Source organism: Salvelinus sp. IW2-2015, linkage group LG9 (assembly GCF_002910315.2).
Source record: "Salvelinus sp. IW2-2015 linkage group LG9, ASM291031v2, whole genome shotgun sequence".
NCBI lineage: Eukaryota > Metazoa > Chordata > Actinopteri > Salmoniformes > Salmonidae > Salvelinus > Salvelinus sp. IW2-2015.
Window position 1 is genome coordinate 18,916,891 of NC_036849.1, and position 14,181 is coordinate 18,931,071.

The following is a 14,181-nucleotide window of genomic DNA, read 5'->3' on the forward strand; positions in this document are numbered from 1 at the left end:
TAGAAGAATGTGAGGAGGGATGGGTAAAGTGTGTGTGCTAGAGAGGGGTGAGAGAGGGGGCGTAAGAGAGAGAGAGAAGAGAGAGAAAGCACTCAGCGGACCAGAGACTTGAACATCACAAGACTGCACACAATGAAGGTAAGAAAATACTTTTTAAATAATCACAGTGCCTTGAGGTGTCATGAAAATTCATTACTACTTGCATTATAATCTGGGATTGTTATCTACTTTATTTATCTTTTTATCAATTGGACTTTAATAACAATGTAATAACTAGTTGAACTACAGTGCCACTTCAGGACTCATACGTTTAAAACACAGACATGACCTGCATGAAAGTAATCTAATTTACACATAAAGCAGATCTAGATTTAGTTTATCTCATTAAATGCAAATAAATACTAATGAGTAAGGGCAAGAAAAAAAGACAGATAATAAAACCTAATTAAGCCTTGAGACAATTGAGACATGGATTATGCATGTGTGCCATTCAGAGGGTTAATGGGCAAGACAACAGATTTAAGTGCCGGTTTATGTCAAGAACTGCAACACTGCTGGGTTTTTTACGCTCAACAGTTTCCCATGTGTATCAAGAACGGTCCACCACCCAAAGGATATTCAGCCAACTTGACACAACTGTGGGAAGCATTGTAGACAACATGGCCCAGTATCCATGTGGAACGCTTTTGAACCTTGTAGAGTCCATGCCACGACGAATTGAGGCTGTTCTGAGGGCAAAAAGGGGGGGGGTGCAACTCAATATTAGGAAGGTGTTTCTAATGTTTGGTATACTTAGTGTATTTCTGCACTCTGTTTTGTAAGAATATCCTTTCGGGTCCTGATATTTTCATTAGAGACGTGTTCTGAGACACTTCTAAGACATGCCTATATTCGCCCTACTGAAGGCCTCTTTGAATCCGTGTAGGATTGGGCACCCCACTGCACTCTATTCTTTGAGGCACTGTGCCTGTTTGTTGCGGTCTGAATAGCACGGGTTGATGAATAGCCCTTCAGTGGGTGCCTAGGGAACCGCATTAGGATAGCAAACCATGTAGAAAAACAAATCGTACTTATCCAATTAATTGTGATAAAATGTATATGTTTGCTCTTTAGTCACATATTCTAGAAAAGGGAGATATTCTTTGAACAATCATTTGTTCCTCATCCGTTCAGCTTCTCTAGCAGCTGAAAGTCACAAGGAGAATATCTTAGAGCTCTCTGAGCAACACCAAAGGCTAATACTCAAATCAAATCACATTTTACTTGTCACATGCACCAAATACAACAGGTGTAGACCTTACAGTAAAATGTTTACTTACAAGCCCTTAGCCAACAATGCAGTTTTAAGAAAAATAGCATTAAGAAAGTATTTACTAACCACTGTACGGTCAGAACTGAGTGACGATGGTATACATTTATAGAGTAGTGTATTAACTCTCTGGACTGGTGTGTCATCATCAGCATAGCTACGGAGTCAATCAACACTGCAGGATAGATTTGAATCATCTTCTGAGGTGAAATGTTGCCTGGTAGCAAAATACATTCATAGATTGCATTGTTCAAGTCTCATCAAATATATTAATTGTGTGGTGTCATTGAGTAACGTAGCTAGTACCAAACTTTCTTATTGTAAAAATAGTAATACTCATCATGGAAGTCTAGAGTAGATACCATTCAAAGTTTAGATCACAAGGCTGAAGTGTAATAGAGTGGACAGGAGGAGTTGTAACTCTCCCGTTGGTCAAGTCCAAGAGACAACACAGAAACATTTGCTCTCCATTGACATAGATATGTTTCTTCATTTTTTTTATGTTCGGTGTCTCAATAAATATAAAGTAAACGAACAGCTTTGGGATGAATGGTACCATGAACCAGACAGAGGGACAGTACAGAGATGGCTATGAGACAGCTTGGAATGGCGGCAACACCTACAACATCACACCTCATAATGTCACCACTGGCTTCCAGTCCCCCTTCTCCCCGGTTATGGACATGGCCATCAATGGCATCACCATCATCATCCTCTTCATAACCATGGTGTCCCTGGGCTGCACCATGGAGATTTCCAAGATCAAGGCCCATATCCTGAAGCCCAAAGGGGTGGCCATCGCAGTGGTGGCCCAGTTTGGTATCATGCCTCTCACTGCCTTCAGCCTGGCCAAAATCTTCCAGCTGGGCGCCATCGAGGCTGTGACCGTGCTGATCTGTGGCTGCTGTCCGGGGGGAAACCTCTCCAACATCTTCGCCCTGGCCCTGAAGGGTGACATGAACCTAAGGTGAACTCATTGACATTTTGATCTGACGTTTTGTTTTATTTAGAAAAATGATTAGGCAGGACATGTTGGACAAAAATGTTGGACAAAAACATTTATACAATTGTTTCACAATACAGAAAAATGCAAAGGTTTGAATAATTTTGCACATGGCATGAATGCTAAACTAAAGATAACACATGTTCTATTGTTAAGATTTGGCAAGGATATCACAAAAACTCAGAAAATTGAATGGAAATTATAAAAGTTTCAATCTCACCTTCTCTTTATATCCTACAGCATTGTAATGACCACATGTTCTACTGTTTTGGCCCTGGGTATGATGCCTCTGCTGCTCTTCCTATATTGCCATGGCTTCAATAATTTGGAAAACGCTGTGCCTTACACTGGCATCACCATAGCTCTCATCATGACCCTAGTGCCCTGTGCCATTGGCATAGCCATCAACCACCGGGTACCACAGTACTCTCAGATCATCATCAAGGTGAGGTTGACTCCAGATCTTGTATTTTTGGTCAACAAAGTGACACATCTTAAGGTATATAAAATTGTGTTTCTAATCCTAGTTCATTCATATAGCATTTTCTATTTACTAAAGGACATTAATAAACATCCTCTGTAAAAGCACGTTTGATTTGACAGAGCTTTTACTCCACAGGTTGGTCTAAGCATCTTACTAATTGCCTCCGTGGCCATTGGTGTCATGTCAGGCATCTCCATTGGGGGAACAGTGTGGGTGGTTCTCTCACCCCAACTCATGGCAGCGGCTGCACTGATGCCCCTGACAGGCTACCTGCTGGGATACATCATGTCCACCATCTTCAAAGTCAATCATCAGTAAGTGCACTGCTGTATTCATCAGTTCAAGGATAGACTGGGCCAAGCTATCAATAATAATATACAGTTGAGCAAACCATGTAACAAATATTTTCTCAGATGCAGGAGGACTATTTCTATGGAGACAGGCTGTCAGAACATCCAGCTGTGTTCCACCATCTTGAAAGTGGCCTTTCCCCCAGAGGTTATTGGCCCCCTGTATCTGTTCCCGCTGATCTACATCATATTCCAGGGAGGCGAGGCGCTGCTTTTCATCATCCTCTTCAGATGTTACCAAAGCTTCAAGCCACCAGCTGAGGGTAAGTGTCACAGCTGTCTGGGTAACACTAGGGTAGCGTGGCTCAGAGAATGTACTGTCCCCTTACCTCTGCTGTTACAGTGTGCCAGACTGTTTGAGAAAATATAGGCAATCTTTCTTCTAAAGAAATCTATTTTTCTCTCCCATAGCCTGTATACATGACAGTGGCCGGTAAAATAGAGGAAGTAAAGGTTCTATAGGTCCCATATGGGAGAGGCCCATAGAAATGGAGCGGTCACAGGAGGACAGAGGACCAAACTGAACAGGCCCAGGACAGGAGCCAAGACCACAGCATTGGAAAGGCAACAGAAGGGAGAGGGACACATCAGACAATCAGGCTGTGTTGAGAACAGAAGATGGTAGTCTAATATGGTCATCGCTTAGTCACTTCAGTGACATCAAATGTATGGCTTTTTAGGGCAACATAACTGGCTGGTGATGTGCAGCACAATTTTACCAATGCAACTGTATACTGTAGTTGGAATGCAGTGTCTAAGCCACTAGATACTAACCTGGAGGAAAGAAAGAGTAACTGTATTTATATTGACAAGCTTTTATTTCTAGAGAAGATATGAATTTAAATAGTTGATCTACTGCCAATGTTTAGAATTTTGACAATAGATTATGCCCAGGTATTTTATACTTAGTGTGTAAATATAAAAAATGTATAATGTAGATTAAGGTTTTAACCAAATACACAATGGGGTCATTTCTGTAGAGGACATAAAAGCAGCATACAGCTGTAGGGTCTCCATCTTTGTTGCAGTTTTATGAAAACAAAAATTGTGATGTTTAATATCAAACAAGCCTCTAAAATGTCAGATTGTTTTTTTTCAAGAAGTGGGTTCTAGAAGACAAGAGTATAAATAAAGTGCATTACAATGCCACCTAATTCTTGAAAGAACGTCCACAAAACATAGATATCAAACAGTTCAGTGAAAGAGGTTGAACTGTTTAAGAATGGAATTGGTTGACAAGGACAAAACCTTGCACAGCTCAAATAACATTTATTCAAAATTATAACAGGGTATTTACAGAGTAAAATTAACAAACCTTTTTTCAAATATTAAAATACTATCTTTACACCAATTGCATTGTGTAGTCCCAAAGCAAATGAAACCATTTGAAAAGACATGACACTAAGCTTCTGTACATAACAATAATGACCTCTTTTGAACTATTTATGGTTAACCCAATTAACTTCAGTCTTCCACATATTATGTCCTTATGAGTCCACCAAGGTGGCAATGTTAAAAGACACGTCTTAATATGCTTTTTCAAGAATTGTGGAAGCATCCAAGCAACCATGGCTGATCAACAGCATTCTGGACATGAATATACTAAATACTCAATTTAGTTTACCCATCTTAACGAATCATTTTAAACAACCCACAAATAAATATAAAGTATAACATTGTCAGGTCTCCAAGAAACACCAACTATTTCTCCAATTTGTTACGTCACTGAGCTGTGAAGAGCGAAAATTGACATTCATTTTTTAATCCTTTTTTAGGAAGGAAACTCAATACAAATGCTTTTTGTGCATAGAAGTGGAGCTCTAAGGCCATCTGGGAAAAGGTATACTGACATGAATAAGAGGATATGAACGCTAAGCCCAATGTCAATAAGCTGAGAGGTGTGCCTCAACCTAGGGAACACTGGCCTTCAGCAAAATCATCTTTTAAGTGCATGAAAAAAAAACATTGCGCTCAAAACGATGATCAGAATGGATACATTAAGAACCCCATCCAGAATATTATCACAAGTTACTCTTACTTACCTTATAGCGCATAAATGGTCAAATCTGTGTATGTGTGAGAATGACCGGTTCAATCTCTAAGTTGCAGTGGTCTTCATGCATCATTCCTAACATGCTGCTGTGCATGTTCTGCAGTGATCATGTAAAAACAGGTCGACATGGTACAAATTGGTGATGGGTGCAATGATTAGCTCATAAAATGTGTTTAACCACTGAAAAAAACATATGTAATGCTGTAAAGAGAATTTTCAAATGTCATATTGAGCTTTCCAAAAGGCCTTCCAACATACAGGGTGCTCATTATTTTACAGTTACGTCCCTGCGCTAAGCCAATGGTTAAAAGAACAAGTGTCAGACACTTAGAAAATGGCTAAGCATTATGTACGTGTGAAACCCCTCTGAGCCCTCCTCTGGATGGGGGAGAAGTAACATTCTGCTGAGCATGACACGGCCTCACTTAGTGCCCCTGGAGGAGGTGGGTGGGTAGTCTGTTGTGTTGGCAGCTGCTGCAGTGGGGAGCTTCATACAGGCTTCCGACTCAACACAGCCGATCAACAGCAATCCTGGAGGTCTCTAATGTACGCCCAAGTGGCTACAGCATGAGTCAGGCCTCCTTTAACAAAGGCATATCTGCAGGAACAAAGAGACATCATCAATATGCCGTATGCAAATATGGGCATTATCAACCAATACATGTGTGAAGAGGCCTGTTTGGAGAGACATGTTGATAGGGGGTCTACCGTCAGAGTAGTCCATCTCAGAGTCGAGGAGGGGCAGGCTGTGCTGCTCGCTGCCTGTGGAGTCCCTCCGCTGTGAAGGTGAAGGCGCTGCAGCAGCAGCCTGCTCCGGGCCCCAGCAGGAGGATGAAGGGGAAGAAGTGAAGGATGGTGGTACTGGGTGAACCAATGCCATCTCTGAGCGCTGGGAGAGGGTGGAGGGCCCGGCCTGGGCAATGAGCGGCTCGGTTGTCCCTGCAGCCTGCTGGCCCTCTGACAGCACTATTTGGACCCGGGACTCAGAGCTGAGACTCAGACCCCCTCCGCCACACACCGCCTCCTCATAAGAGGGCAGGGCCACCTGCACCCCCTCCACCATGATGGACACAGGCTGGCCTGACACCCCCTGCTCACGGCTGTGAGGGGAACCAGAGAGGAGTGAAACAGTGTGTTAGAAACTCATTACTTTAGAGACTTATGAGCTAGTTTTATGAGACATGCACACCCCTGGAGTACACAAATAGCTAGGATAAGTCTACCATAGCTGATGCCGAATAAGCATGTCTGTAGTTTCAGGCCACTCACCGGCTGTGGTTGAAGGACTTGAGTTTTGGCTGCAGCAGGACAAACAGGACCACCAGCAGCAGGATGAGGGCTACAGAGCTGGCAGTGGAGGCCACGATGGACAGGGTGGGTATGCCCAATGGCAGGGCAGGGTCTCTGTCTGGAAGAGGGGAATCAGGCAATCAGCCCAAGTGCAAACAGTGTCCCAGACCTGCCAACCTTGAAGAATATTTAGGAGTACCAATTCAGCACGGTGGTGCCACCCCCGGCCCCCACGACAGCGCACATGCGACACCCACACTGCTCAAATCATAAGCAATGCACTTGTTTTTTGCCTAATAATGATGTTGACAGAAGACTGCCTAAGTAGGAATGTGAGGCTTTAGATTGGTATGGTACTTGTTAATTGGCTGCTCTTCGATAGCTAACTAGAAGAGATATGCTTAAATGTATACATCAGGGCTCTCCCTAAGATTTTATATCAAACAACATAGCCAACACAGAAGTCTTGTGTTTGATCCTAAATTAAATTGATGTCTCAATGAAATGTTTCTAGGTTACATTTTATTGAAAATGTAAACTGACTCAATTTTTGGAGGGGAGAAAAATCTGAACAATTCCAACTACTGGATGCAATGCAGTAGTCTAGTTTACTGTAGGTTATTTGGAATATGAAACAACTGAACTAGTCCTCCAGAGCGGTGAAGCAGTCTAAGGCACTGCATCTCAGTTCTAGAGGCGTCGCTACAGACACCCTGGTTCAAATCCAGGCTGTATCACATCCGGCCGTGATTGGGAGTCCCATAGGACGGCACACAATTGGCCCAGCGGCGTCGGGGTTTGGCCGGTGTAGGTTGTCATTGTAAATCATTTGTTGTTAACCGACTTGCCTAGTTAAATAAAAGGTACAAAATAAATAAAAGATTGCCTACATAGAGCAGATCTACCACTTCTTAGACTTGTTTCAATGAGTAAAAAAAATACTGTTCAAAAAAATAAAGGGAACACTTAAACAACACAATGTAACTCCAAGTCAATCACACTTCTGTGAAATCAAACTGTCCACTTAGGAAGCAACACTGATTGACAATAAATTTCACATGCTGTTGTGCAAATGGAATAGACAACAGGTGGAAATTATAGGCAATTAGCAAGACACCCCCAATAAAGGAGTGGTTCTGCAGGTGGTGACCACAGACCACTTCTCAGTTCCTATGCTTCCTGCTGATGTTTTGGTCACTTTTGAATGCTGGCGGTGCTTTCACTCTAGTGGTAGCATGAGACGGAGTCTACAACCCACACAAGTGGCTCAGGTAGTGCAGGCTCATCCAGGATGGCACAATCAATGCGAGCTGGTGCAAGAAGGTTTGCTGTGTCTGTCAGCGTAGTGTCCAGAGCATGGAGGCGCTACCAGGTACAGGAGCAGGCCAGTACATCAGGAGACGTGGAGGAGGCCGTAGGAGGGCAACAACCCAGCAGCAGGACCGCTACCGCCGCCTTTGTGCAAGGAGGACACTGCCAGAGCCCTGCAAAATGACCTCCAGCAGGCCACAAATGTGCATGTGTCTGCTCAAAACGGTCAGAAACAGACTCCATGAGGGTGGTATGAGGGCCCGACGTCCACAGGTGGGGGTTGTGCTTACAGCCCAACACCGTGCAGGACGTTTGGCATTTGCCAGAGATTGGAAAATTCGCCACTGGCGCCTGTGCTCTTCACAGATGAAAGCAGGTTCACACTGAGCACATGTGACAGACGTGACAGTCTGGAGACGCCGTGGAGAACGTTCTGCTGCCTGCAACATCCTCCAGCATGACCGGTTTGGCGGTGGGTCAGTCATGGTGTGGGGTGGCATTTCTTTGGGGGCGCACAGCAATCCATGGGCTCGCAAGAGGTAGCCTGACTGCCATTAGTACCGAGATGAGATCCTCAGACCCCTTGTGAGACCATATGCTGGTGCGGTTGGCCCTGGGTTCCTCCTAATGCAAGACAATGCTAGACCTCATGTGCTGGTGTGTCAGCAGTTCCTGTAAGAGGAAGGCATTGATGCTATGGACTGGAGCGCCTGTTCCCGCAGAACATGAATCCAATTGAGCACATCTGGGACATCATGTCTCGCTCCATCCACCAACGCCACGTTGCACCACAGACTATCCAGGAGTTGGCGGATGCTTTAGTCCAGGTCTGAGAGGAGATCCCTCAGGAGACCATCCGCCACCTCATCAGGAGCATGCCCAGGCGTTGTAGGGAGGTCATACAGGCACGTGGAGGCCACACACACGACTGAGCCTCATTTTGACTTGTTTTAAGGACATTACATCAAAGTTGGATCAGCCTGTAGTGTGGTTTTCCACTTTAATTTTGAGTGTGACTCCAAATCCAGACCTCCATGGGTTGATAAATTTGATTTCCATTGATAATTTTTGTGTGATTGTTGTCAGCACATTCAACTATGTAAAGAAAAAAGTATTTAATAAGAATATTTCATTCATTCAGATCTAGGATGTGTTATTTTAGTGTTCCCTTTATTTTTTTGAGCAGTGTATATACAAAAAATAATAAAAAATGAGCTTGTCCCCCCCCCCCATCAGATTTCCATCCCTGACCTAATCCATCAAGTTTGACTACTAGGCTACCATTCATTCAACATGCCTTGTCATTGGTGAACAGACTTATCACATCATTTGCAGCCTACTGTTGACATACAACTATATCAAGAGGACAGATCAAGAAGTGATTAATTATCATAGGCCTACTAATGTTTAACAGTCTAACATAACTTTTTGTGAAGGACATTAGCAGAATATCTCTCTGCCATGTCTGTTTCCATCCAAGCAGCGACACACACTGAACTACCGCAACATTCGTTTCCTTGCTCGTCAATGCCTACTACCGCAACGTGCCTATTTTAAGATAGTTTATCGTACCATCATACTTTGACCTCAAATTGCGTGCATGGTACGCAAAATGTGTGCAGGTTGGCAGTCGCGCTTGAGGCATGAAAAAAGTAATAATGTTAGTGAAATTTCATCTTGCAGGTTGATACAACAAAAAACAAATAGTTCAAGCTACCTAACACTGAACTCTGAAGAGTAAGACCAACCTTGGTCCAGGAGACAGCTAATCTGCATGGGACCGTCCCACTCCCCATCCTGACAGGTCAGGTATTTGTAGTCTCCCTTCAGGATGTAGCCTTCATCACAGAAGTACTCGATCACAGTGCGATGGTTCAGTCTATGGCAGGGGGACGGGTGGCAGGTGTAGCCCCCATTCTCTGGCTCAAATGGAGGCAGACACACTGTTGACAAGAAACAAGAGAACCATCATCAGTGAGCTCACAAAACTCATTTTAGACTTCCAAATATGTTAGTGTGTGTGGAATGAATTCAGAGTATAGAGTAAAGCCATTAGTACCATCACTGTGTATGCAGCGGGGTGGGTCTGAGGACCAGAGGCCCAGGGGGGTGCAGGTGAGGATGTTGGGCCCATCCTCCAGGAAGCCTGGGTCACAGCTGTACTGGAGCACCGTGCCGACAGGAAAGGAACCCCCGTTGGTCTCTGTCAGGTTGGCTGACCCATGTTGGACAATGAACGGCCTTGCACATCCTTGGTTGACACAGCTAATCTGCATGGGGCCGTCCCACTCCCCATCCTGACAGGTAAGATATTTGTACTTGTAGTCTCCCTTCAGGATGTAGCCTTCATCACAGAAGTACTCTATCACAGTGCCCTGGCCTAGCCAATGGCAGGGAGACGGGTGGCAGGTGTACCCTCCATTCTCAGGCTCAAACGGAGGCCGGCACACTGCTGGTCAGAAACAACACAATAATGTTGTAAAGTTATAATCCTACATTATCCACATTTTGGTATCAACTATGTTGTTCAACTGGAGAGAAATAATCCTGTTCACAATGAGTCATACTGGTGGCCACATTGTAGAGAGCCACTCACCGTCACTCCGTTTGCAGCGGGGTGGGTCTGAGGTCCAGAGGCCCAGGGGGTTGCATGTGATGATGCTGGGCCCATCAGCCAGGTAGCCTGGGTCACAGCTGTACTGGAGCACCGTGCCCACAGGAAAGAAACCCCTGTTGGTCTCTGTCAGGTTGACCCAGCTGTTCTGCACCATGAATGGCCTCACACATCCTGAGGGACAAAAGGTCATGATTGATGCTAGCGCATTCTGATGTTTTTTTCCCTGCTATATTTTGGTTTTAAAACACTGTTGTTAAGGGCCTTTCTATGAGTGGGTTTTATGAGGTTTATATAATATCAATGAGTTACAAAGGCAGTGGGAGGTGAGTGGGACTTCTAGCAACAGCTTCACGCACGCCATCCAGCATCTTTTACTCATCAACTATGAGAGGGAGAGGATGTGGGGACTTGACACGTTAATATTGAGTGTAGCTCATGTGTTGGCCAGCTGTTTGCTCAAATAAACCCAATTCCGATGTTATAATTTACCACATAGGGCAATATACATCCTGCATTATTAGACTGAAAGAGAGAAGCGGAAATGTAGCAGCATAACAGTAATGTATGGAACGGAGATGTGTGGGAGGGCTTTTGCTTATGAGAGATCTCTTACCTGACCCTTGTCCCGTGGATAGCACAGTCAGAAAGAGCAACAGTGAAAGTGACCACTTGTCAGCTGAGGTGAGCAGCTCAAGGGCTTTTGACATTGACTCTAACATTCCATTGCACATCTTTTACTTCCACTGCAGAGGGATTCAGCTTAACCTAGGGATAGAAGACCAGAATTAATTGAGTGAAAACTGAATGGAGTTGTCCCCCACCCCCCAAATAATCAACCCTGTCCAAGTTCTAATTATTATTTACTAGCAACTGCAAAGTCACATTTGACTGAGTCTAATGCATATATCTCAAGATCAATCAAGAAAGAGCAGATGCTTTGTTTGGGGACCATGCAATCACAGACCCTTGGGAGGTCCCTATCCCCATTGAAGTTGACATTTAAAAGGTTAAGGTTGTAGTTTAGGGAAGGGATTTTCCAAGTATCCCGGATAGCACTGACCCTTTATTTGGGTCCAATGAGAACTAAGTGGCGCAGTGGTCTAAGGCACTGCATCTCAGTGCTAGAGGCATCACAACAGACCCTGGTTCGATCCTTGGCTGTATCACAACCGGCACAACCGGGGGTCCCATAGGGCGGCGCACAATTGGCCCAGCATCGTTCAGGTTAGGGGAGGGTTTGGACGGGGTAGGCCAAATAATAATTTGTTCTTAACTGACTTACCTAGTTAAATAAAGGCTAAACAAAAAAAGATCTGACTGTAGTTAAGTTACAGCCAAAGACACTCATACTAGCATCCTATTTGATAACTACCTAGCTAGCTAATTAACTAGTTAATGTAACTACAGTCTGGGTAGGTCCTCCAAAACCAAGTAACTTTTTTGGGCAAACTGACCAAATTCATAGAAATCTGAGTTATAGATCTGTCATACTCATCGAAACAAGTCTAAGAAGCAGTAGATCTGCTCTATGTGGCAATTTTTTAAATATTTGTTTTACCCTTATTTAACTAGCAAGTAAGTTAAGAACAAATTCTTATTTACAATGACGGCCTACACCGGCCAAACCCAGATGACGCCAATTGTGCCCCGCCCTATGGGACTCCCAATCAAGGCCAGTTGTGATACAGCCTGGAATCGAACCAGGGTGTCTATAGTGACTGAAATGCAGTGCCTTACACCGCTGAGCCACTCGGGAGCACATTTCTATGCTTCCCCTTTCTTATGTTTAATTTTTTCATATTTTACTTTCAGTTATGTACATCTGCTTCAAACAGCTGAAAATACAATCTTTTTGGTTATTGAAAAGACGGTACAATTATTCTCTACGCTCAGTGGTTTGTTTTGTCACATTTAGGCGAACTATTAGAATTCATGCGATTTCTGCTTATTGCACCTTTATACTAGCCAGATAGCAGAGAGGAAAACTATTAGCTACATTACCAAAAGTATGTGGCCACAAGTATGTGGAGTTGGTCCCCCATTTGCTGTTATAACAGCCTCCACTCTTCTGGAAAGGCTTTCCACTAGATGTTGTAAATTTGCTGCGGGTACAGGCTTCCATTCAGCCGCCAGAGCATTATTAAGGTTTGGCGATTAGGCCTGGCTCGCAGTTGGCGTTCCAATTAATCCCAAAGGCGTTAGATGGAGTTGAGTTCAGGGCTCTGTGCAGGCCAGTTAAGTTCTTCCACACGATCTTGACAACAATTTCGGTATGGAACTCACTTTGTGCACTGGGCAGTCATGCTGAAACAGGAAAGGGCCTTCCTCAAACTGTTGCCACAAAGTTGGAAGCACAGAATTGTCTAGAATGTCATTGTTTAAGAGATTTCCAGTCACTGGAACTAAGGGGCCTAGCCCGAACCATGAAAAACAACCCCAGACCATTATTCCTCCTCCACCAAACTTTTCAGTTGGCACTATGCATTCAGGCAGGTAGCGTTATTTTGGCATCTGCCAAACCCAGATTCCTCCGTTGGACTGCCAGATGGTGAAGCGTGAATCATCACACCAGAGAACACGTTTCCACAGAGTCCAATGGCGGCGAGCTTTACACCACTCCAGCCGACGCTTGGCATTGTGATTTTAGGCTATTGTGCGGCTGCTTGGCAATGGAAATCCATTTCATGAAGCTCCAGACAGTTCTTGTGCTGACTGACTTTGCTTCCAGAGGCTGTTTGGAACTCGGTAGAAAGTGTTGCAACCAAGGGCATACGATTTTTACGCGCTATGCGCTTCAGCAATCGTTGGTCCCGTTCTGTGAGCTTGAGTGGCCTACCACTTCACGGCTGGGCCGTTGTTGCTCCTAGACGTTTCCACTTCACAATAACAGCACTTACAGTTGAACGGGCAGCTCGAGCAGGGCAGAAATTTTATGAACTGACTTGTTGGAAAAGTAGCATACTATGATGGTGCCACGTTGAAAGTCACTGAGTTCTTCAGTAAGGCCCTTCTACTGCCAATATTAGTCTGTGGAAATTGCATTGCTGTGTGCTCGATTTTATACACCTGTCAGCAACGAGTGTATAAAATGAAATAACCGAATCCACTAATTTGATGGTTGTCCACATACTTTTGTGTGTGTATATATTATATATATATATATATATATATATATATATATGAGAGAGAGAGAGAACATAGACGTTACCTACTACCTACACACCACAATATCTGGCTAGCAGCGGCAGATGAATGTTACGTAGAGAACACCAGCTGGTTAACATTAGATTGCTACTGTAGTTAACGTTCTTTCTCACACTAGACGTCGTCAGCATAACAACGCTAGCGAACTGTGAATCATGTAACGCTAGCTACAATAGCTATGTTAACAACAATAAACCATTATCGTTACCTTTGCTTGTAGTTAGCAACGTCAGCTATACCTAGCCGTACCTAGCCAGCTAATCTCTTCGTTTACCCACACAACAACACGGACAGTCAGGTCCTCCTCCACCCTATTCTACTGTACTCGCTCACTGTGGTCGATACATTTGCCTAATCAGTTTCTGTAAAACGGCAACTGTCCCTCACTAAAAGCATCAACTATGCACGGTCAGGGGAGACTGCAAATCGCCCCCCCGCTAGACTAGCTTCGCAACTGCTTTGCTGCTAGGCTGAGCCATATAAATAATGAATTAATTGTATCTGCTGAGCTGCCTCGATTTAGTCTCTTCCATCGAAGTCTGTTATTGTGAAAAGAAAAT

The 14,181-nt window shown here is 44.1% G+C and overlaps 2 protein-coding genes across 8 annotated transcripts in view; one reads left to right on the forward strand and one right to left on the reverse strand.

Moving 5' to 3' along the window:
- The first annotated feature begins 22 nt into the window (after positions 1-22).
- On the forward strand, positions 23-4,231 carry slc10a1 (solute carrier family 10 member 1). Its single transcript, XM_023994619.1, has 6 exons — positions 23-138; positions 1,837-2,276; positions 2,553-2,757; positions 2,932-3,110; positions 3,210-3,409; positions 3,558-4,231. The coding sequence occupies exons 2-6, from the start codon at positions 1,855-1,857 to the stop codon at positions 3,581-3,583; spliced, it is 1,032 nt and encodes a 343-aa protein (XP_023850387.1). The 5' UTR covers positions 23-138; positions 1,837-1,854; the 3' UTR covers positions 3,584-4,231.
- A 164-nt stretch (positions 4,232-4,395) lies between these two features.
- LOC111968759 (sushi domain-containing protein 6) overlaps positions 4,396-14,181 on the reverse strand; it is an 81,639-nt gene continuing 71,853 nt past the window's right edge. For 4 of the 7 annotated variants that reach the window (XM_070445197.1, XM_023994617.3, XM_023994613.3 and 1 more), the window contains exons 2-8: positions 11,031-11,182; positions 10,397-10,588; positions 9,860-10,252; positions 9,549-9,743; positions 6,469-6,607; positions 5,908-6,299; positions 4,396-5,797 (exon numbers count right to left, since the gene is read on the reverse strand). In XM_070445197.1, coding sequence (XP_070301298.1) covers positions 5,772-5,797; positions 5,908-6,299; positions 6,469-6,607; positions 9,549-9,743; positions 9,860-10,252; positions 10,397-10,588; positions 11,031-11,148 — 1,455 coding nt within the window. In that variant the 5' untranslated portion in view covers positions 11,149-11,182 and the 3' untranslated portion in view covers positions 4,396-5,771. Of the gene's footprint in view, positions 5,798-5,907; positions 6,300-6,468; positions 6,608-9,548; positions 9,744-9,859; positions 10,253-10,396; positions 10,589-11,030; positions 11,183-12,418; positions 13,536-13,829; positions 14,162-14,181 lie in introns of those variants that run through there. The other 3 variants (XM_023994618.3, XM_023994612.3, XM_023994614.3) reach the window with 3 other exon arrangements.

Coding starts and splice junctions, on each gene's coding strand:
- slc10a1 (XM_023994619.1), top strand. CDS start 1,855: ATGAATGGTACCATGAACCAGACAGAGGGACAGTACAGAGATGGCTAT. Junction 3,111..3,209: donor ATCTTCAAAGTCAATCATCA/GTAAGTGCACTG, acceptor ATATTTTCTCAG/ATGCAGGAGGACTATTTCTA. Junction 3,410..3,557: donor CTTCAAGCCACCAGCTGAGG/GTAAGTGTCACA, acceptor TCTCTCCCATAG/CCTGTATACATGACAGTGGC.